General features: G+C 41.2%; 1 protein-coding gene across 4 annotated transcripts in view; it reads right to left on the bottom strand.

The window, feature by feature from the left end:
• NCK1 (NCK adaptor protein 1) overlaps positions 1–25132 on the bottom strand; it is a 157518-nt gene that overhangs the window by 40359 nt on the left and 92027 nt on the right. For all 4 annotated transcript variants that reach the window (XM_089671945.1, XM_089671944.1, XM_089671943.1 and 1 more), the window contains one exon: positions 17114–17357. In XM_089671945.1, the coding sequence (XP_089528071.1) occupies positions 17114–17339 (226 nt within the window). In that variant the 5' untranslated portion in view covers positions 17340–17357. The remainder of the gene's footprint in view (positions 1–17113; positions 17358–25132) is intronic.

The raw sequence follows: 25132 nt of genomic DNA on the forward strand, positions 1-25132 counted from the left end.
ACCACATAGTTGCCCAATTAAACAGTGCATTGAGGGTGGCTTGTAAATTGGAGACATCCTGTAAGGACGTTATTCCACTGCACAGCTTGGTGTCATTTGCAAAGACTGAAATGGGATTTTTAATCCCAGACCCCATATTGTTTATAAATATATTAAAAAGTAAGGGTCCCAACACTGAACCTTGGGGTACACCACTACAACCCTAGACCATTCAGAGTATGAATCATTAACCACTACTCTATGAATACGATCTTTTACCCAGTTTTCTATCCATTTACATACAGATTTTTCCAAACTTGTAGACTTCACCTTGCACATTAGCCGTGTGTGGGGAACTGTGTCAAACGCTTTTATAAAATCCAAGTATACCACGTCCACCGCCACCCCTCTGTCCAAGGTTTTCCAAGGTTTTGCTCACCCCCTCATAAAAAGAAATCAGATTTTTTTTTTTTTTTTTTAGCAAGAACTCATCTATGTGGTCTTTTATTAAACTCTCCAGTATCTTCCCAACTATAGAAGTTAAACTAACAGGTCTGTAATTACTTGGTAAAGATTTTGATCCCTTTTAAATATAGGCACCACGCTGACCTTATGCCAATCCATTGGTTCTATGCTAGTCATTAAAGAGTCCCTAAAAATTAGAAACAATGGCTTTAAAATGTCAATTCTTAAAGGACCCCTGGGTATATGCCATCCGGTCCAGATGCTTTATTCACCTTTATTCTGTCTAAATATTTTTGGATCATATCAATTGTAAGCCAATGTGGATCATCTGGAGCTGTGTCATTACCATGCCCATTATGGACAAGAGCTCCCCCATGCTCCTTTATATACACAGAGCTGAAGAAATTTGCCTTCTCTGTCCCCAGTCACCCACTCTGGATGATTTTGTAAAGGGCCTACATGGTCGGACCGGACCTTTTTACTATTAATTTATTTGAAGAATTTTTTTGGGGTTCATCCTACTATCATTTGCAATCTGTTGTTCGTTTTAATTTTTTGCAGCCTTGACTTGACTTTTTACATATTCTGTTATATTCTTTGTATTGTTTAAACGATGATAGTGTTCCTTCATTTTTTTAGTTGATGAAAGCGCTTTTCTTATTATCTATAGCTTTTTTAACTTTGTCCGTAAGCCACATAGGTTCGATTTTTAGCCTTTTAAAAACTTGTTGCCCATGGGTATATTTTGCAGTGTGTTCACATACTGTCTTTTTGAAGAACTCCCATTTCTGTGTTGTGTTCATCGATGCCAATGTTCCCTCCCAGTCTAAGTGTTGGAGAGCAGCTCTTGGAAAAGTAGCTCTCAAAGTTGAGCGTTTTTATTTTTCCCGTATGTGCTTGTTGTTTACAGCTAATAATGAAATCAAGTTATGGTCACTGCTACTCAGATGTTCTTTTATATGGACATTTGGAATAAGCTCTGCATGGTTTGAGATTACCAGGTCCAGCAGAGCATCATTCCTAGTTGGGGCCTCTCTGAACTGTAACATAAAATTGTCTTGTAGTAGGTTTATAAATTTTTGCCCTGTAACTGTTCCTGCAGTGCCATTACTCCAGTCAATTTCCGGGTAGTTAAAATCCCCGTTATTATCACTATCTCAGCCCTTTCGATCTGTGCAAGGAGCGGAGTCTCCACCTTCTTATTAACACTGGGAGGCCTATAACAAACTCCAATGATTACCTTTGTAGTACGCACCCCAATGTGCAGTTCCACCCATAATGCTTCAGCCTCATCACACTCTCCATCAACTAGGTCCTCTTTCACACTCACTGTGAGATCACTTCGCACAAAGACAAACACCACCACCTTTCCTTTTTACCCTGTCTCTCCGAAAGAGAACATAACCAGGAATATTAATGGCCCAGTCATGTGAAGAATGAAGCCAAGATTCAGCAGTACTAATTAAATCATAGTTCTGCTCATGCACCTAAGGTTCCAACTCAGCTATTTTGCTTGGCAGAGTTCTGGCATTGGTGAACAAACACTTTAATTCTTTGACACCTTATACACAGGTAGTTTGCATATTTGTTTATTTTCATACAAATGGTACCAATTCCAATGGTTATTTGTAACACGGGAACCTTATCTGCCATAGCCCTCCCCCCATCCCACCCACGAATAAGTACTGACCCCTGTCTGATCTGTCTACTCCATTATAAGCTAATTCTCCCTCCCCCTTCGATCCTAGTTTAAATACTCCTCCAGCCTTCCCATAAACCTCTTCCCCAGCACAGCAGACCCCCTTCCATTTAGGTGCAAACCATCTCTAGCATATATAAATATAAAAATGCAGCACTGAAAAGAAACAAAATATATCTAACGTGGGCTCTTACTAGCGCTATAAGTGTTCAGTAAGTATATAGTGAACCGTCATATGACACATAAGAAAGTGATAATAAATATAAAGTGACTTTGGTGTATAATGAATAATGACATAAAATCAGCAAGATAAATAAAGTCCAAAATTCAAGTGATCCGTGCTGGTGAAATCCATGATTGAAACCGGTAACAGGATTGCACTCAGCAGAAGCACAAAATTAAAGCGCATGTATATATATTATCCCATTGTGGTCATCTGGGTACAGGTAAGGATGGTGGAATCATCCCACACGAGGTCAGCATACAAGGCAACTCCAATCTCTCTCACGGGACCCTCTCAGCATCCAGGGACAACTCCAGGGAAACCTCAGACCACTGGATAAACACCTCAGAAAAGTAAGGATCTCTCCACCTTGGAGGCTCGTTAATAACAAGCCAAACACAATGAGGTGCTAATAGTGTAGTATTTTTATTTGGAAGTAGGGAATACAGTATAGTAGCAGAACAAAAAATGTAATCAGCACTCGCAGTAAAAATGCATCAAAAACTCATAGAAAAATGCAAAAAAAAAAAAAACCTGCAAAAAGCATCACATGCAAAAAGGATATATGTGAACAAAGTCTAAAACTGATGCCAGACTTGCATCCAGCCCTGAACATGAGAATATAAAGTACTGCTGGAAACTTTCAATATGCTGTTAAATCATTGTCCAGCCACATACAGATGAATGGATGCTTTATTTCCAATGGCTGAATCACAGAGATGCCAAAGCATCGCTTTTATTCATTTATATGACAGCACAGGCACATTCCACAGCACTGTACACCATAATCTAATAGCCAAAATACATAGGACAGCGTTTCTTGCTCACACCACATGCATACATTTTGACGTTTTTTTCTACCGCTAGTAAACCCCCAGCATGTTATCTTATGTGTCCATGCACACAGACTGTAATTGTGACGGGAGTGACTTTTGGGGCTGGGGGGACCCCTGTGTCAGCTCATGTTCCCTTCATTATGTTTAACCCACCCTGTGCCTGTGAAGGGGTACAGGGTGTGAATGTGAATGTCATAGTATTGTGTATTTGTGTGGGGATTGTTCTTCGTTCTCTGCCAGGTGGTTATCCATTGTTCTCTGCCATGTGCTGCATCCCATTGTTCTGTGTCTTGGTTGGGTGGGGGGGGGGGGGTGTTTCCTGTAGCCCTTCCCACTGATAGGAGGGCCTGATGATGTGTTTCCTGTTCCTGGTTGTGTTTCCCCGCCCTGTGTATATATCTTGTGTTTGTGTAAAAATAAAGGAGTTTACTTCCTGTCTTAAGAAGAGTCTGGGGCGGTCTATTTCCTGTATGATCAGTGGTGGAGTACGTGGAATGTGTTCGGACAGGGAAGCTGGAGTCTAACGGAAATACCCTAGCGCAGTCTGGGTCCGGTTCCGTTACAGTAATCAATGTTTTTCGGCAGGGATGTTTTTTGGCTGGAAAAAAACAAAACCCAGGACTAGTTGGTTTCTAGAGGAGGTTTTTTAGCTGTAAAAATGCTGTAATGCTGGAAAACACCACAAACCAGAGTTTTTTTTTACTTTTTTTTTTTTTACAAAAAAAAAATTTTTTTTTGCAAAAAAAAAAGAAAACACTAAAAACGCCCAAAAATGCAAACGTGAAAAAACGCAGGAAAATGCTGCTAAACGCTAATGTAAAACCGCCAAAAAAAAAAAAAAAGCTGAAAAACTCACGTTTTTCACGTGACTTTACACAGCTAACTTTACCATCGTTATCAAAACACCCCATGTGCATGGAGCCTTAAAATATCATGGGGGTTAAAGGAGAGAGAGGCAAGTTCACAGGAAGCTGACCTCAAAGATGTCTTGGAGACTGAATCCAAGGTTGACTTGTGTAAGCATGTAGATAAGAGCTTGCATACACATGGCCTGGAGGGAACTGGCTCATCCGTCAAAGTCAAACTTGCCATTACCACAGGTCTGCAATGATTATTTGCATAACTTGTTTGCATGAGGTCATCAAAGTGCACAGCTGACTTAAATGAGTACAATGAAGCATGACGCTGAAATTTGTAATTTATTCAGCTGCTACCACAACCTCCATGTCTGACTACACATATGAACAACTACTGAAGCTTTAAAACACAACTCCAGCCTTCCAGCCTGTTCTGTAGTTACAGTTCTGTTTAGCGCTCTAGAATGTTAAAGTAGTAACAAAGTTACAGTTTTTTTTTTTGAGTAAACATATAGAAATGAACCCAAACAGCATTCCCAAATAAAGTTTATATATATTTCTGCTTGAGCAATTACGGCTCCTATGTTACAAAGCTGCTTGGTCAAAGTCTCAGCAGTGCTTCCCCAAACTTGCCATCCATTCCAGACAGTTCATATTACATGAGTGCAGTGGAGCTGCTGTCAATAAATCCGCTTGGAGGCAGGAGGAGGGGGTAGCCGGCTAGTGGCCTGCTACCCTAGGCTTAGGGGCTCTCTCATTCTGAGGGTAAATGCAGCGCGAGGGGACTAGCAGGGACTGAGTGAAAAGAGGAAGCATGGACATGAGCAATATAAGAGCTGGAAATGAAAGCAACCACAAAGTTAGAAAAAATGTAAGCCCAGAGAGTAAGTGCTGAGGTCTGCCAGACGACATTTTTTTTAATTTGGGTTGAAACATTTCAAAGCTGAAGTTTTATCTGCTTAGATTTTGTGTACCCCCCCAATACATACTAATGACCTTTGTAAATAAAAATCTTTCAGTTTTTATTACATAGCTTGATCTATGCCCAATGGGTGTCTATGCTTCTCTATTTAATTCATTCAGATCATGACTGGTAGGAGAGGCCAGTAAGGTGCTGCACACAGATTCCTGAAAACATCACAGCACCTTGCCTCAGCACTCAGACCCATTGCAAGCAGTTGGCTGGCTCTTGGGAGGTGTTAGGCAAAATGTGAAAACGCCTTGATGGCTAGGTGCCAGTATGGAGGAGTGGACATGTGAAAACGCCTTGATGGCTAGGTGCCAGTATGGAGGAGTGGACATGTGAAAACGCCTTGATGGCTAGGTGCCAGTATGGAGGAGTGGACATGTGAAAACGCCTTGATGGCTAGGTGCCAGTATGGAGGAGTGGACATGTGAAAACGCCTTGATGGCTAGGTGCCAGCATGGAGGAGTGGACATGTGAAAACGCCTTGATGGCTAGGTGCCAGTATGGAGGAGTGGACATGTGAAAACGCCTTGATGGCTAGGTGCCAGTATGGAGGAGTGGACATTCCTAGGCAGGACATATTAACATGTACACTGCCCTAGATAATGCCCACATGTGATGCTGAGCTTCTGATTGAAAGAACTGAAATCCAATGAATGAGAGGAATGGGCCAGCAAAGCCAGGCTGGCTAGGAAAGGGATAGAGGATTCTGAATATCTACATTAATAAAAGCACCACAGATTTAATTATGCTTTGGTTAAAATTACATATTTTTTTTCATCAGGACAAGTAGATTATCATGAGGGACAAATAGATTAGGACCCCAATTTAGTACCTTGGACAAGTAGTTCTTAGATGCTGAGCCTCTATGATTGAAAGAACTGAAATCCAATGAATGAGAGGAATGGGCCAGCACAGCCAGGCTGGGTAGGAAAGGGCTAGATGATGCTGAATATCTACCAGCCAGGAAATTAAGTGGGCTCCATCTGACTTGCTGCAGTTTCTAATGCATACTATAAGAAGTCATAAGCAACATACTTCTGCTACTGGCAGTGCTCACTAGTAGCAACACCATTACATCACCCTTTTAAACCCGAGAACTACATGGCAGAGCATTTTATGACAGTCATTCTGGATAGAAACTGGCTGTGTGACAACGGACACCATATAGGCAAGGCTGCAAAAAGTCATCCGCAGAATGAAGACTTCTGAGGATGGCTATGGAGTAGATGAATGATCTTTTCGGCAAATGCTGAATTAAAGACCATTTACCCTCCACTACCGATGGCTAACCAAAAAAAAAGGAGCTCTTTTTGTAGATCAATCCTTGCTGTGCTCTTCCCTACTACTAACAGGTATGATAAAGAAGGGGAAGACTGACCACATACATTTTTCCGATGTGCTTTACATGTATTGTAGCTGCTAGAGCAGGGATCACTAAATGGCGGACTGTGGTCAGGACCCGGACCAAGCAACAGTCCTGTCCGGACCGCCACTTGACAGTTGTGTGTCCTTTTACTAGGTGGGTGGGGGCAGGGCAGCGATTACCCGCTTGATAATATACGTTTATCACCTCCTGTCCTCCGCCACTAAATGATGATACCGGCGCTGGGTGGGAGAGGCCCGAGAGAGGACAGCCAGGCTGATAAATGTCTCTGCCCTGGTAGGACGGTGCAGGGGAGGTTGGAAATGAAAGAGGCACTGTGATGTGTAAAGGAAAACTGTGATAAGGTAATGGGCCACTGTGATAAGGAGCACTTTAATGTGTAAAGGGGCACAATGATGAGAAGGGGGCTGCAGGTTAAAATATGTCTCAAATGTGGGGTTTTACCACCCCTCAAACTGCAAAAGTAAACAAGCCCTTACTGTCCTGAGCCCCCTATAAGGCTGCTTTCACACTGATGCTCTACACACTACGGGCTTTCCTACGGGTTAGCTGTGCTTTGCGATCAATTTCTATTTTATTTTGTGGGTGTGGTGCACTCCTGCATTCAGGTGTTTTCGTGTGCTTTCAGAAAGTGCACCAAACTCACAGGATATAAGAGACGTGCACTTCCCTGTTTTGGGGTCAAGGGCCACATCAGAGGGCTCCGTGGGCCACAGGTTGAGCACCCCCGCTGTAGGACAATATTAGCAGCACATTACTGTAAAATACATGATTGTTGATAATGACAGTAAGCAAAAAATGCATAGAAAGGTGCCAATCGAGCCTAGGGCCTCTTTCACATGAGATACATACAATTATAGAATAGTTCTAAAATGCATATATATATATATATAAATGGTATAATACACACTGTGTATATACTAGATACTTTCAGGTCTATTCAGTATAATTAAGTTTAGAAAAAAATAGAAATCTATGCATCCAGGGGCAGATTACACAATGCAAGTGTCTAAACACATACAGGAAAATGCATGATAAAAAGTGAGTTTGGGGAGAAAGTCTAATGTGGAACAATTAAACGCATGTGAACCAACTGGTACATAAATGCATCTACATTTACTACAACCAGAACAATTTCCCTTGTACGTAAAATAAAAAGCAGGAGGCCCATATGAATGAGGACTTAAAGTTCACAAATTCAGATGAATCAAGGAGGCACAGCAGCAAGTCCAAATAATATTACTAAATAGTATTTCTGAGATTATTAAGAAAAATGACTCAACTCCAGTTCTCAGCTCTGGCAACCAAGATAACCTGATCAGACCACAAATCAATAGTGAACAGAATGTGCGGTTTTTGTTTACAAAAGATAAAAATGATTGAAACCTGATGCCATACACACAGATAAATTACAAATATAATGAAAAATCTTGATTTTAAATAAACACATTAGGCTCAGCTCGTCAAGTGTTACACAAGGCCTAGTTTACACTTGTGCTGAAATACGTTGAGGAGTCTAATGCTGAAAATGAATTAAATCTGTTTAAGGCTGTAAACTGATTTTTTCATATATTTATATTATTATTTCCTGTACTCGTTCTATAATAGCTGGTTTATCCTGACAGTTACTCTCTTCCTGGTTGTAAACTGACCACACTAAGCACGGATGCCAATGCGTTCTAGCATGGTCAGTTTATGTCCCTTCTACTCCCGGGTCAAGCATTACAGGCATGCTGTGCAAGCTCAAAGCGTGTCTGTATATTCTGTAGTCGGTTTTCAGCCATGTTGCCGCCAATCCCTCAGCAACTCCCTAGCCAGAGAATCTGCAGCTTCGCTGTCAAACTCTCGCATCCCCTAGTCATAATGAGGTGGTGATGCCCATCTGCAAGTCCATGATGTGCTGAAGAAGGCAAAGCGATCATGTAACCTTTGTCAAAGGTTCTGAAAGAGTGTAAAAGCACTTTTTTGTATAATTTATAACTATGGATTATTGAAATCTATTTTTAGCGATCAGAATATACATTTTTTTTTTACAATGACTTCACAACTACTTTAATTACTTGCCTACCAGGCACTTATACACCCTTCCTGCCCAGGCCAATTTTCAGCTTTCAGTGCGGTCACACTTTGAATGACAATTGCGTGGTCATGCAACACTGTACCCATATGAAATTTTTATACATTTTTTAACACAAATAGAGCTTTCTTTTGGTGGTATTTGATCGCCGCTGGGTGTTTTATTTTTTGCGCTATAAGCAAAAAAATGCAAAAAAATTTGAAAAAAAGAAAAAAGTTTTTCTTTGTTTCTATTATAACATTTTGCAAACAGGTAATTTTTCTCCTTCACCGATGCGCGTTGATGAGGCCGCACAGATAGGTAGCACTGATGAGGAGGCACTGGGAGGCACTGATGATGCTGCACTGATGGGTGGCACTGCTGGGCAGCACAGCAGGGCACAGGTGGGTGGCACTGTTGGGCACTGATGATCAAGGCACTGATCATAAGTGCCCTGATGATCAGTGATCACGTCTCTGACAATTGCCGGTTATCGGCAGTACTTTCCTCAAGCTGTGACAGCGTGAGGAAAGTGCAGCAGAGAACCGGCAACTGTATTTATCCAGTGATCTGCTGTGTCATTGGACACAGCTGATCACATGGTAAAAACCACCGTGATTGGCTTCTTACCGTATCCCGTGGTCAGCTGTGTCCATAGATCACAGCTATCACTGGCGGAACAGGATGCCTGGTGCTGGGGGCACACAGGAGATGTGTTCTGGAATGACGTCCATGGACGTCGTCCCAGAACCAGACAACCACACTGTAGCCGTCCTTCAGCTATAGCGCGGTAGGGAACTGGTTATGGTTTATGTGAACCCTCACCTTGTAAAACAACCTATTCGGTTTAAAATACAACTGAAAAGCAAACATTTATGTATACGTATAAAAAACAAAAACAAAAAAACAGTACAAATATCTTTTTTTCTCCCTTTTTTAGAAAATGATCTTATACCCTCTGTTCTCAGCTGCGTAAGATCTCAGGGAATAGAAACAGCAGCACACTGCTCTTCCTAGTGGAAGGCTTTGCAAGGAAAGGTGGTGGTGGTGGGGGGAGGGGGCATTTGAGCACAAGTCTGATCATCGGAGAGCAAACCGAGTTCCCAACAGAGCTAGAAAAATGGCCACTCTGTGTTATCATACCTAGCGTGGTCAGTTTATAATAAGAAAGCAGAGGGGCAGGAACACCAGGGATTTTACACAAAGGAAACAATACAAAGAACAGATTACGTTTTCATATAAGTGTATATGGTACAGCAGGCACATATCAGGAATATGAAATGTTAGGTTTACATATTCTTTAACCACCTGCCCTTTTGAGGATTTACTCCCCTTCCAGACCAGGCCATTTTTTGCTGTTCGGCACTACGCTATTTCGGGGGGGGGGGGGGGGATCAGGGATTTTTGTTTTGTTTTACACTTTGCTTTGCAGGAGAAATAAAGATAATTTCTCCTGCAGTACCAAGCTTGCCGTCAGAACCTAACTCATTCATGAACTGTCATGAATGAGTTAAGTTTTGACAGCTCAGGATAGTGATCTGTAATTGGTTGGAACTGGTCTTGTGTTAGTACAGCCAGAGCGATTTATGAGTACTCCGCTTTGCCTGTAGCTGCCGCCTGGCCACAGTACATTGCGGGCGGGAAGTGGTTAATGGTTACCTGACAGTCAGCCATGTACACACATGACCATTATTCCTTTAATGCAAGTCAGAAGGAAGTCAATTGAATGTTACATGTGCCTGTCAATGAACACTGAATGCTTTTACAAACATCTCAAACTGATGTCAAGCTGCTTTCATCGACACAAGCCCTAAAGTATACCCCTGTGCTTAACAAATGTGCCCGCAATTTTTTTTTTAAAGCGCTGTAAGGCCATAATGCTGCTTTTAATAAATAGGGCCCTCAGTATTGGTAACGTTAATTCCGCTGTATGGTTTGAGATCAGTTTTAAAAACTATATGTATGTATGTATGTTAACCCCAATAAGTCAGCAGTCAGTGCTTTTACAGGTCAGAGGTGATCTGGGAAGGGATATGCAAATAAGACCTTACATCAGTCATTCTCAACCAGAGCTCCTCCAGAGACTGTTAAGGTTTCCTTTGATTATGGCTAATGAATTCATATTTGATGAGGCCTGCATAGTTTCAGGGCCAAACCCACTTCGCAAAGTCAATATCATAACACTGTCTTTAAGAATGGCACTCTGACCACCGCTGTAAGGGTTGCACTATTCCCACCAACGTAAGGGCATTTTTCCCACAAACCCCCAGTGGATTAGGGGTTCCCCAAGACTTGAAAAGTTTAGAGGTTCTTCTAGGGTAGGAGGATGAAAAAGGCTGCCTTGCATTATGCACATTTGTTATGTTGCAGGCTTTTCTTTTCCAAATCCTTACCTAAGGTCTATGAGAGGGGTTTGCCACATTTATCATTGTTATAGCTAGAGGAATTGCGTGGATTTGTGTAATTGGTGCTTTTTCGGATCTTGATTTGGGTCTTCTGTGATTGTGCATCTATAATTACTTTAATTAACAAGCTCAAGAATTTCCTATGGCTAGACATTAGCAACACTCACCCAAAACACTTTCTGTACGTATGTCCTTGGCACACTATTTAAATTGGCATGTTGTGGTTAAGGACAAAAAATCTGTCTGATTCTTGGAGTACACACACATGCCCTATTTTCAAGCAGATGGAAAGAAACTGTCCTCTTTTATTTGTTTAAATGTGCATGTAAAAGAGAGAAATTAATTACCTACTGACAAAAAGCTGCAGATAGGCAATACATGCAGGTACCTGAATGGCTGCATGTACTGTACCTGCCATACCTGTCAATAGTTCTGCAAGGCCGAAATTCTGGGCCATTCTGATTCAGCCGAGCTACAGCACTTCTAGTAGTGTTAAAGCTTGCCTGCCACACATTGTTACTGGTCAATGAGGCAGCCGATCATAGTGATTTGACAACTGAAATGTATGGGGCAAAGTCAAGAAGAAGCAGGAAAGCTCTGACGCTTCCAAGCAGATGGGAGGCACTAAAAGCCGTTATAATTAGAGGTGCCTGCACTTTATACCAATCATCAAATAACACTTCAGAAGTAACCTGTACTTGAGTAACTTTAAGGGATGTTACTGCTGACCTACTTCTTAGAATACTAGTTTTCTGGCTGTGTCTGCATTCATTACTTAGTCAACTACGGACCTGCATAGGTACTCCAGGTCAGTGGCTCAAAGTGATGTAACATTCAATTAGCATGATATCCAGGTTCTAGCATTCCGGAGATCAGCAATAAATAGGTTACATGCACTCATCAGCCACTTTTTCTGGTACACCTTGCTAGTGTCAAGAAAATATCGCTCACACCATTACACCACCACCGCCTGCCTTAACCAAGGCAGGATGGATCCATGCTTTAATGTTGTTTACACCAAAATTGTACCCTACCATCTGAATGTTGCAGCAACCAGTCTGCTCATCCTCCTCTAACCTTCAACAAGGCATTTCATCCACACAACTGCCATTCACTGGATATTTTCTGTTTTGTTTTTTTGGACTATTCCCTGTAAACCCTAGAGATGGTTGTGCGTGAAAATCCCAGTAGATCAGCAGTTTTTTAAATATTCAGAAAAGCCCGTCTGAAACCAGCAGCCCTGTCACATTCAAAGTGAGTTAAATTCCCTTTCTTCCCCATTCTATTGCTAGGTTTGAACTTCAGTAAGTCGTCTTCAGCACATCTACATGCCTAAATGCACTGAGTTGCTGCCATGTGATTGGCTTATAAGCAATTTGTGTTACTAAGCAATTGAACAGGTTTATCTAATAAAGTGGACGGTGAGTGCATTATCCCACCACATTTATGCTGGACGAGAGAGTCCCTACGCACCATCTGGCCAATTGATGAATCTAAAATGTAACCTTTATTCAGATTCTGCTACCATGTGAATTCCTACCATGCAATTCCTGTTGAAGCTCTGGTTTTTGGAATGAAACATGTAGAGTTTTTTTTTGGGGGGGGAGGGGGTCTTTGGGAGCACTTTTTGAATGCACATGGTATTTACTCCTTCTCCCCCCTTATCATTTGCATTCCTCAAGACAGTGAGGTATTTTTGCCTGGATATGGTGATGTACGGGGCTTGTCCATGAGAGGCTGACATTTAGGCCCGTGGATAAGTGTACCCCTATTACATATCTGTAGCAAGACAGATTACAATATCTAATTAGTTTTGTCCATGGGGTAACTCCATTTCCTTAATAGAGAATATATATTTAAGCCGATAGGCTTATGATCAAACTACAGTGTCCGTTTATGCCGTCACTTCATCTAAAATGGTATGGTATTCAATTTGGTCTGGTGTTATTAACCATTTGGATGTAAGGTAAATAACTGCAATGGTATCCAGTCATATTGTTGTATAGTGCAGTACATTCCACTCCAATAGGCATTACAGCTGAGCATACATTTCATATATAGCTGAATAAAGTAGAGATGCACCAAAATTTCATTGGCCAAACACCCTTTTCGGCCGTCGGCCGATATGAAAAAAAGCACCAATACAGGTGCCGAAAAAACCCCACCCCTCGCTAGTTCTCTGCCTTACCTGAGAAACCAAACGATCCTGGCACTGGGCATAGAGATGAGTGAAGTTAAGATGGCCTCCACTCATCTCTATGCCCTTGGAGGACCGGAGCAATGTCACTTACGGTTCCGGCCATGTTTTTTTTTTTTTTTTAAAGCAGATCAATGCTTTTTTTTTTGATCCAATGCTTTACATTGCAGCGGAGAGATGTGGGGTCTTATTGACCATAAACCTCTCCATAAAAAAAGAGGACCTGTCACTAATTATTTCTATCACAAGTGATGCATGCATTTCTTGTGATAAGAATAAAAGTGATTACAAATTCTTTTAAAAGAGACCGTGCAAAAAAAAAAAAAAAAAAAAAAAAAAATTTTTTTTTTAAATAATAAAGTTTAAAGTGCCCCCGTCCACCCGTGATCGCATGTAGTGGTGAACGCATATGAAGGCCATGCCCACATATGTGAATGGTGTTCAAACCACACGTGAGGTATCGCCATGATCGACAGAGCAAGAGCAATAATTCTCGCAGTAGACCTCCTCTGTACACTGCTAACCTGTAGACATTTTTAAAGCATCATCCATGGAGTTTTTTTTAAGTACCACAGTTTTAAAGCGTGACATGTTGGGTATTTATTTACTCGCTGTAAGATCCTGCTTCATATTTTACAAAAAAATTGGAGTATATATTTTTTTTAAATCAAAACTGTATTTTTTCCCAAAAAAATATATATTCATTTTTAAAAACTGTGCATCTCGGTTTCGGTTTTCAGCCAAGTGCATTTTGAATGTTCGTTTTCGGCACCAGAATTTTCATTTTGGTGCACCACTAGAATAAAGGTTATATTTTAGATTCATCAATTGGCCAGATGGTGCGTAGGGACACGCACCCTCGTCTGGCATAGATTTGTTATTTGCCGAATATGATAATTTACAATTAGGGCTTAGTTCAATAGTTGACTCCCAACACATTTCCTTTAGTCTTAACATTTTTGACCATAGGCTCAAATCCAAAAGTGACATTTGAGGATTTGCAATAAATAGTCACATTGTTAAAATGGATTCTTTAAGGTCCCGTTTACACTTGCAGCGGTCTAAAAGAAGAAAAAAAAAAAAAAAAACAAAACACACCAAATCTGTGATGGGATTGATTTTCAGACAGCAGTACAGGAGTGGCTGGCAGGTGTTCAAGGGGCGATACTGTCACCTCCTGAATGCCCCCCTCCCCCTTTTTTTTTCTGATAGCCAAAGTGCAGAACCCACAAGCCTAAAGTTTGGCTCATAGTTGTGGATCAGCCATATTAAATTAAATGGGTTGCTTTTGGTAGTGGTACTGCCCACCAAATAGGTTAGGACATAGTTTCTGCCCCTTCAGGAAGAAGCCTTTCCTCCTGGCAGCAGTGTTTTGGCTGAAAAAAAACACGACATGTGCAAAAATATGTAAGGTTCCTTTCACACATCTGGACCGGTCAGGTCCACCTGTTTTTTCAGGCAGACCCAATCGGACAATCCATGGCTGTCTATAAAGCGGCAGATGTAAACGGACATGTCCGTTTACACCCGCCTGCATCTGATCCAATCAAATCTGCTGAAAACAGACATATAGGGATTTGTTCATCACCCGTCTTACTAATCAAATCACAGATGTAAAACAGACAGGCTGTCAGTTTCCATCTGGCCACCCATAGAGGAAAACAGGCTATTGTGTCCGCTCTGCATAAGCGGAGCAGACACAGAACTGTTAACCACCTGCTCACTGAGCTAGCAGAGTCCACCCGTGTGAAAAGGAACTTACTTGTTTAGATGCATCAAATGCTTGGGTGTTGATTCATTTCATTGGTCAGAATAATAGTTTATACTGGCAACCGAAATGAATTACAGCTCAAGCACTAAACACGTCTAGCACATAGGTGCATTTACACGTTTAGGCAAGTTTACAGGCGTCAAGCACTGTTTCCTGCCAAAACGTCGCTGCCCCTACACACACTGGCAGTGGTTTTTTTTCTGTCTCTAAACACTTCTAAAAGTTTATATGTGCATGGACACATAGGGGTGTTTACAGGCAGAAAATAAAATGCCAGACACCCCTAGGAGCAGTTAAAAAAAAATCCAACTGTGCTTGAGGCCTAAAGAGGCTCCTTATTGCTGCATGAGAACACATGATGGGAATTTTAGTTTCATAAAAAACAGGAAGAAAAATAGTAACCTACATTGTACAACTCTGTAGCAACATCATCCATTCCTCCACCATACACTCTACAAAATCAATTCCAAAATAGAGGTTAATTATAGGGGCGCTCAGACATTTTTCATTATTAGAAACAAATAGTCAAAAAGTTAAAATCTAAGGCCAATGTATTCTTTACATATGTAACATATGCTTTTGTCAAGGCATAGTTGTAACAAGGGTGATTGGAGGCCTTCTGAAAATGTGAGCAACGTCAGTTTACTGCCTCCTTCTGAGAAAACCGTAAGCACCTCACTTTGTAGTGAAAGGAACCTCTTCAATTTCACCTTACCTATAATCCCTTCATGAAAATACATTTGTTCTACTTCAGCCTTGGCAATATAGCAGGACAGTGACTGTGATGTGGCTTGGAGTTCAAGGCTAAGGCCATGCACATTCCTCTCCACCTGTTGAGCTAGTGGTGTGCAATGTCACTCATCCCTTCATACAGCACAGTGATAGTACTGTGCTCACCAGCACTGCATAAATGGAACAAGACACTTTGAAATGAATATGTATAATAATCGATAACATGAATGAACACACAGATGCAACACTTGCAATAAAAACATACAACAGCTACCAATAGAGAATACCACAAAGATGACTAGCTCTTTATTAAAACTGCTGAACCAAGATAACCTCCAATGCCACTAGTGGTTACAGGCCAATCATGATGTGCAACTGCCAAAAATGTTTCTTCCTAGAAAACATTTGTTTGAAGGTCATCGTCAACCCATGCACGCGTAATTGGACCAAAGCTACAGCCAAGAGTCTGAACCAAGTATGAAATCAAATTACATAGCAGCTTGAGACCTGGAATAAGACATATCAGCCAATGTCATTATGTTTAGTATGTCAATATATTTGCTGCACCGCAATTTCATCTCTGGCTTAAGAGCTTAATATTAGGATTTCAGAGTTTCTTTTAAAAACACTAGGACACAAATAAAGTGGGTTAGATACAGTAGAACTGTGGCTATGCTATGGAAATTCAAAATGCATATATTCTTAGCAAGCATAAAATAAATATGCCTTATAACAAGCCCTCAATGACCTCATACAGGCCATTTACTGTTCAAGTTCAAGACTGTGAAATATTTGAGCTACAAGCGTCATGCAACACAATGGTCAAGTGTGAACGGGAACCACTGAATATAATTGGAATCTTGATGTTGAGCTTTGGGAATCATCAAATAGCTTAGGTGTAAACTGGGCTTCTGTCATGTCTCTGCACTTTTCTTCTTCCATCCTTCAGAGAACCTACTTTGCACTTACATCAGGGATTATAAAAATGGCATACCACCCATAATGTAACAGACTTGCGGCACCGCTGAAAGTTAGGCAATGTAGTGTAAGAGTGTAGGTGCTCTGAAAATGGGAATGGGTGTCCCAACACTTATCTAGGAGTGTGGAAGAACCAAGGAACGTGGTCGCCGTTCAAACAGACTCACATGCATTGACGGAATTGTGTCCGTGTTGGCCTCAGCCCTCACTCCAGTCATGCCTCTGGCAAGTTTCCTCCTGCCCATCAATGAAATGTGGCAGAAGGCGTGGCCAGAGCGAGGGCCAAGGCCCACACAGACACTCTTCAGTCAAAGCATGCGGGTCGGTTTGAGTGGCGTCCATCTTCCTTCAGCATACCACCAGGTCACTGCTAGCAGGGGGTAAACGGAGTTGCTGAATGGAAGCCTTTTGCCTTTAGGCAATTTCAATCAATAGGAAACCTTGATACCAAGCATTTGGAGATAAAAGGTTTGCAATACCAATAGACGATCCATCATATCTAAAAACTAGGGGATATCAAAACTTCTAAACAATGCAGCGATTCCTGCACATAGTGCTCACCCAATGTGTCTTTTAAGTTCTTCACAATGGAGGCCTTTCGGGCACTGTTCTTTCTCTCTACATAGTTAGAGGGCACAAAACCAGTCTTATTCATGGAATTGCGCACCCGCCACCAGGATTTTGAGTCATCTAGGAGTAAGAGTCGCTCATTCTTTTTGATGTCCAATTCTTGATCTTGCTGGGCCACATAATCAAACTTGGCGACCACAACCACCTCTTCTGTCATCTTCTAATCTTTTGGGCACTGTAATGATAAACCAAGAAAAAAAAATGATGTGTTTGTAGTTTCTTTACCCTTCCAATACATGGTACATCCCAACTATGAGCCCTTTGCTTTTTGCCTCACAAATTCAATTACACTATAAAGTTACATGAACGGCTTCACCCATGCAATTTTAGCACTGAGCTCTGGGTCAGTATTCTAGACTTAACCCTAAAACATTTTCACCACACAACCACCCTATGCATTTTCACCTCCTAGCCACACCATTACTGATTTCTTCGTAAAACCTCAAAAAAATATGGAGAAGATGATAACATTTAATGTTTAAGACAGATGGGGAGTCCTGGGTATACATTCCAAGATCTTGCATCTAAAGTAAGACACAAAATGACACCTGGGGAATCAACATTATTATTATTATACAGGATTTATATAGTGTCAATAGTTTGTTCAGCGCTTTACAATATAATGGGAGACAATACAGCAACAATACAATGCAATACAAGAGGGTTAGGAGGGCCCTGCTCCTTGGAGCTTACAATCTAGGAGAACTATACACCATTAACTAGAATTCATGAAACTCTGGTAATAATTAAAGAAAGCCAATACTGAGAGAACCTACTGAAAATGCTAATTGTCTGGATGCCTTTGACTTTAATGTCACTGACCCAGAACAAGAATGCAGCAGGTGAAGCCAACTCCTGGTCTACATACTAGTAAGCGCCAATTAGGTACTCAAAGTAAAGAAGTGAATGAGTCAGACTGAGAGGATAAGCAATTTTAGGAGAAAAGGTTAGCAATGGCATCCTACAGATGTTTTCAGCACAGGATTTGAGGCAATAGACAGAAGCAGAGAAGGCAAGTTAAAGTGTTACTAAACCTAGGACCCTGCATTCACTATATCTGGTTTCCCACAGTACACAGAACATGAAAGTGCAATTATTTTAGTAAATATAAACTGCTAAATACCTTTTCTCATTAGCAGTTAGAGCAGTCTTGTGACTGCTATCAGTGTCCAGCCAAGCACTGGTTAAAGCTTGTAGAAGGAGATTTAATTCTGCTCTAGGAGGGTGTAGAACCCCTGACCTCTGTCTGGACAGTGCAGATTGGCCCTGTGCTGATAACATGCACTCTCCCCGAAAAAAAAAAAAAACCACACCTAGCAATACACACCAAACTGAGCATGTGCAGATTGACTCCACACCATATGTCTTATCAGGAGAAAAGAGGGTGACACTGGAAGAAGGGGAGGATCCGAGAAGTCAGGATCAAATAGTGTTTTTACACAAGGCAGAAGATTAACCCCTTAGGTTCCACAGTGAGTATAACAAGCATGCTTTACTGCATATACAGACTGATTGTACTGTTGTGGGTTTAGTAACACTTTAAGATACCTGGTATATACTTAAAAATAACTGGAACAGACGTTATTCTTTGTTTCTATAGCAACACTAAGTAAAAATCATAAGACATTTGGAAAATGTTGCTGTCACTGTAAGAGGATAGAAAGTGTCCAATGCTAGCTGAGGTGCATGTCCACATTGTTATGTCTGAAGAGTACATCGAGGGGCCCTGGACTGTTGAGTATTGTTTGCAGTGAAATAGAACTGTGAGCTTCCTGTTTCGAGGGCTAATCAGACAATACTTAAAACAGCTGCCTCAGGAAGTGGAGAAGCGGATCTTGAGCTTACAGAAAACTATTTTTACTAATATCTGGAATGGGCTGCTGTTACTACTACGTGGGCTGACAAAAAAAAAAAAAAAAACACAAACCTTCAAAAAAAAAAACTTTAAACTGCAGAGGGTTTTTTCATTTTTATAATTCTCAGCAAAAGGAAGATAAAGAATATCCACTAAAAAGAGAACTTGATGTGGAACAATAAATTATTAAAGTCCAATTCCTGGAAACTTGCAAATGTTTCCTTGCTGTGGGGCTGTGCCCACACCGTGTGCTGCTGCTGCCCCTCCCACCTGTCACTGCTTCCCATGAACACTGTCGGCTTCACAGCAAACAGACTCCTGCAACACGTTCTGCTGATAGTGAGCAGAGACTGACGGGCTATGGGAGGATTCTTTAACCAATAGCAGGCTTTCTACTAGCTATGGATCCACCACTGCCTGCTGTCAATCACAGGAGAAGCAGACCTGTTGGAGAACGAAGGTCTCTGAATCCCCATCAGGCTCCACCCACTCAAGGAAAACAAAATATGGCTGTGTGACACCAGCATTGGCTAGGAGGGAGCTCAGATACACCGAGGAGTGGCCGCCTTAGTGCCCCACCACGTGGTGCTTGCCCCACATTCATGTCCCTGTTTCCAACAGGTACATGAATCTCTCACCTGCACCAATATTTGTTGTGCGGAGGCATGATGGAATTTTAGAGTGTCATAGAAACCCTTCACGCAATCGCCTGTTTCCTGCTTGATAAAGGTTATCCCCAAATATATAAAGATACCCAGGCACGCACAGCTCAGTGTATAACAGATGCCAGGTAAAGTAAAACCCTACACTGGCACATTACGGCAAGAGTTACTGAGGGCGAAACGTGATAAGGTGAAAAACGGATTTAATTTTGGTTATGAGGGTGAGGGGTTAGAATCCCTGTAAGGTTTTAACTGCCATGTGTGTCCACACTTAGAAGAATCCATCTCATTATTTTTACTGGTGACCTTCGTCGTTTGGGCTGAAAGTGATAAAGAGTCTAAAATTTTGACCTGTTGCCAGAACAGGAATAAAGGGGTATATCCTCCAATGGGGAAACATGTTCTCGTGATAGCTGTCCGAGAGAATTTACCTCTCTACAGAAGTCAAATGAAATCTCTCAAATAGGATACAGGTGTCACCTGAGATTGTTTTTTATCTTTCTCTATCCTAAAGATATCAATCCTAATATTGCGAAGCCAGGCTGTGGATTTTAGTGTGGGCACTCTTATTATGGATGTGCTGCACTTCCACCTTGTGTTTGCTTAGGGTGGAAGTGATTTAAGGTTTTGTATGCGCGGTGTGCGATTTAGATTGTGGATGTGGTTTACTTAGTGATGTAAGGGATTCATGAGGTGTTTCCGGCGGATGCTGCTCTTGGCCCCATTGGAAAGCACATACGGCGGGAAGATTATGACATGGAGTGATCTAGAGGTTTGAGAGATATAGGTTGACAAGATAGACAGAGGAGATATTGGGAGATTCTTGAGCATGGCTCTATTTGTTCTATTACAGGAGCCACTGATAAAGAAGATATCTTGTACTGATATATGTGGTCACCTAAAGGAGAAGGTTCATATCACAAAATATGGAGGCTGGGCATTGGACCTTCTATGCACCTCCTCTTGCCTTATTGATATGAGTGTTAGGGAAGGGCGTGACAGATTTTTTTGAAATCCCTAAGAAACTGACAATTCCATATTGATTTTCATCTATTGTTATATTTCGATATCTATGAATGCATTTATGGGATATACCCTGTATGGATCAATTTACATATGAACATATCCGTTATTTGCCTCCTGATTAAGTGACATATTATTCTTTGTGTTTTGGGTTCACCATCTCTCTCCCCCTTCATTGGGATAGTCTCTCTTTGTTCTTTGGAATAGGATACTATTTGACTTGGGACACTGGAAGGGGCATTGGATATGGATGCTCACTCGAGACCATTCTGACTTCCTGTGTCACATTCTATCACAGTCTATGGCGATATGCGAGTTTGCTGAGAACAGTTTATTTTTTAAGTTTTATGTTTTTTTGTGGAATCTATATTGCATGATTAATGATTTACGTGTGTGCATATATGTATATTTTCTGAGCTAAGGCATTTGATCTCTTCGCCTCCAATTTTAGGGTCCTGAAGAAGCTAACAAGTGAAACGCGTCGACCTTTGAAGGATACAATGCTATTAGAAGACAATGCCACTACTATTTGGGCTGGTTAGCCATATATTGTTTTTAAATTATGTCATTGTAAGGCGTATTTCAAATAAATATGTCCAATACTGTACCAGTAAAGTCCCTTTTTTTCTTTTTTCTTTTGAAATCGTTACCTTTTCTTCCCTTATGCCCCCCATATCTCTTTTCCTGAATAACTTTTCAGCAGGACTTTCTGGTTCACTTATGAAATCTCCCCCCCCCCTCCCCGAAGATAAATCAATTGCCTGAGGAGGCTTCAAGGCAAACCTCCAGCACACTGCACATGCGTCAGACAATTTCTGGTACAATACACATGTGGACTGGTGCATCATCAAGGAGCCAACTGCAAGAACCTGGAAGAGACAGCCGACCCCTGATGATGCCAGAAGAAAAGATGGTGGTGTGGGACACACTGTGTGGAGTCAAAGAAGCACGTTACATCAGACAATGCTGCATTTTCTGGTTAGCCATGTTCTTTGACGACAACTCAACTGTCAGTGTAAGAGATTGGGGGGGGGGGGGGGGGGAAACTGAGGTTCATCTTTAAAAGGTAGAAATGTAAATTTTCCAAAGCGTAAAGAAGGAAGAAAACTGCAAACTGCAAACATTGTATTGCAGCTTACAAATTCTTAGGTCCACTCCGATCAACAGAACATCCATAAGCTAATCCCTTGATGATCAGAGCCAAGCAAAACGGATGTCACATCCGTGCGAATTCAGTTTATGCAGAGTGGACATGGGTAGACCCTGCTGAGCTCTATGAGCTCTCTGGTGTAAATGGACTCCTCTGTCCGTTTACATCAGGCTACCTCTGGGTGGAACCGAAAGTGGGCAGGTGTAAAAAACAGACACAAGACCGTTTTCACTCACCTGTTCATAGGGCTCTATGGACTTTCTAATGAGGTCCACTTGAAAAACTAGATGTGATTTTTTTTTTTTTAAGTTATCTTTCCTCTATTGTCATGTAGTGATCTAGCCAGTAAGTCTATTTTTCTACAAAACAAGCTGCCATGCAGACATGGCAGTTACAGGGTTGGAACAAACCATTTAACACGGACAGGGGTGCTTATAATAGTCAGCTTTTATTTATGTAAAACCTTTATCCCAAAAGGGAACAAAACAGTTACCATAACAGTTACAAGTGTAGCGCATCTAGCACTATCCCCCCTTCCCCCCAAAACGGACAACATTGCTGCTGTCCAAAGAGTGGGGGCACTCTAATACAGGAAGTGTCTTATTGGCCAGATCACCAAATAAAAAAAAAAAATTAAAAAAAAAAAAAAAAGGGGGGGGGGGGGTAGGCTAAAAAAAAGAAAACAATGCAGCCACCACATCCAAAGGATTAGTAACCTGCAATGTATTCCATTTTTGGTTTTAGGCTTAATAGTGCTTTCATTTCAGAAAGTACAGGTCATTTTTAGTTTTCATTCCTGTATTCAGACCTCAAGCAGCAAAGTACAATAAGAGGATAAGAAACCCCTACAACATAGCCCAAGAAACACTGCTTCCTCTATGTGACTACACAGACATACAGCAAAAATACAAAAATAAATACATATTGGTGATAAATTCTCTCCCTCTTTGGAAAGAAAAGTTAGAAGGAACATTGCTGTATCCAGGCAACTAGCCCACTGCACTGCTACATACTGAAGAATACCCCCCTCACACTGGAAAAGTTTTGCTCATTAATAATGTGCTGACACTTTCTACTTTCCCTGCTGTAGAAGGAGATCATCAGCCCCACCACTTTCTCACAAAACCAACTGTGTCCTCTCCTCCAGTAGTATCAGAAAGCCTGCAGAAATGGCCATTCTGGCACTTCCAGGTAAAGTCAGAGCTTGCAGTTGAGTCCCACACCTCGCTATGATGGCCTATCTTACTGCCCAATAGGAATAACATTTTATTTGCAGGATTTGTAAAGCTGCAGCGGACATGTGCAGGTATCTTTCTAGCTGCAGCAGTTTGTCATCATCGTAGCCCTCCTTTTCAGAGGCTCTTTCTTTAGGATAAAAAGCAGATCGATACACAGTAGTGTCAGAACGTTTCTTGCCATGACAGCCCAGACTCGTGCTGCAGCTTTGTGCAGTGCACTTTTCCACAGCTGCTTTTTCTTTTGTTTTTTTTTTTTAGTCAAAAGACAGAAGTGAACACATTGGTGCTAAACATCTGAATAGAACAAGCAACAGTGAGGTTGAAGTTTCTTTAACGAATCAGGTACTGACCCACACTTTAAACACTGCAAATCAATTCCTCAAACTTTTAGATTTAAACTTGCAGAACAAATAACCCTTTGACATTATCAGCAATGGCAGAGCACTTCCACACATGTGACATTATGTGGCATTTCCTGCACACTGTTTCTGATCACTGGATAGCACTAGTGGTGTCACCACATAATCAGGTCTAGTAACAAGAGCCGCCGAGTGATTGCTAGTACTTTCATTATTATGGACGATACTCCCCTCAAACGATGAGCAATTGGGCACAGGCAAAGAGCAGCTGCAGAATGCTTACTATAAATGCTGTACCAATTCACAAGATTCCTCTCACAATTTGAAGGATAAGGCTCCCGGGAGGAGGATACCGCTACTTTTCTTAACCACTTGCCCTCCAGAGGATTCACCCCCCTTCCTGATCAGGCCATTTTTTGGCGATATAGCACTGCGTTACTTTAGCTGACAATTGCGTGGTCATGAAACGCTGCGCCCAAATGAAATTTCTATCATTTTTTCCCCATAAATAGAGCTTTCTTTCAGTGGTATTTGATCACCTTTGTGGTTTTAATTTTTTGCGCTATGAACAAAAAAAAAAAAACATTTTGGACTTTGCTATAAAACATATTCATTAATTCTTCATAAATTTAGGCCAAAATGTATTCTGCTCTTTTGTCTGTGCTAAACAAAAACAAAAAACAAACCACCTCAATATGTGTAAATTACTTGAACATGAGAGTTATAGCATCTACAAAATGGCGGTATATATACCGGAATTTTTTTTTTATGTGGCGGGCATTCTGAAACTGGGGGGGGAACTAACTGCCACTGACACTAATACAGTGATCAGTGCTAATAAAAAGCACTGTCACTGAATTATTGACCTTGGGCAGGAAGGGTTAACTGGGTTGATCAAAGGGTTAACTGTGTGCTGTGTTGCGTTTTACATAGTGTGCAGTGTGTGTTTTAGGAAAGGAAGCACACAGGTGGCGCTAACACCTAGCGCATTATCCAAGGTTTATTTTGAAAGAAAAAAAATATAAATATATAGAATACGTTTGCGGGTTCAAAGTAATTTTCTAGCAAAAAAAAAAAAATGTGGATTTCTAAATGTAGGAGAGGAATATCAAAATTAGCCGGGAGCTTAAAGTGTTACTAAACCCACAACAGTAAAATCAGTCTGTATATGCAGTAGAGCATGCTTGTTATACTCACTGTGGAACCTAAGGGGTTAATCCTCTGCATTGTGTAAAAAAGAATGTTTGATCCTGACTTCTGCCACTCCTCTTGTTCAAATGTCCACCTGATAAGACTGACTAAACCCATTGCCACATGCACATGGTCAGTTTAGTGTATATTGCTAGAGAGATTTTTTTTTTTGTTTTTTTCCTTGGGAGAGTACATGTGATCAGCACAGGGCCAAAAAGCACTGTCCAGACAGAGGTCAAGGGATTTGTATCCTCCTAGAGCAGAAAGAAAACTCCTCCTACAAGCTTTAGCTAGTGCTGGACACAGATAGAAGTCACAAGACTGCTCTAACTTCTGATGAGAAAAGGTATTTAGCAGTTTATATTACTAAAATAATTGTAATTCCATGCTCTGTGTACTGTGGGAGACCAGATATAGTGAATACAGGGTTCTGGGTTTAGTAACACTTTAAGGCAGAGTTTCAGTCACTCTG

The sequence above is a fragment of the Staurois parvus genome, unplaced genomic scaffold (assembly GCF_062004578.1).
Source record: "Staurois parvus isolate SC_StPar_1 unplaced genomic scaffold, SC_StPar_1.0 ptg000116l, whole genome shotgun sequence".
Taxonomy (NCBI): domain Eukaryota; kingdom Metazoa; phylum Chordata; class Amphibia; order Anura; family Ranidae; genus Staurois; species Staurois parvus.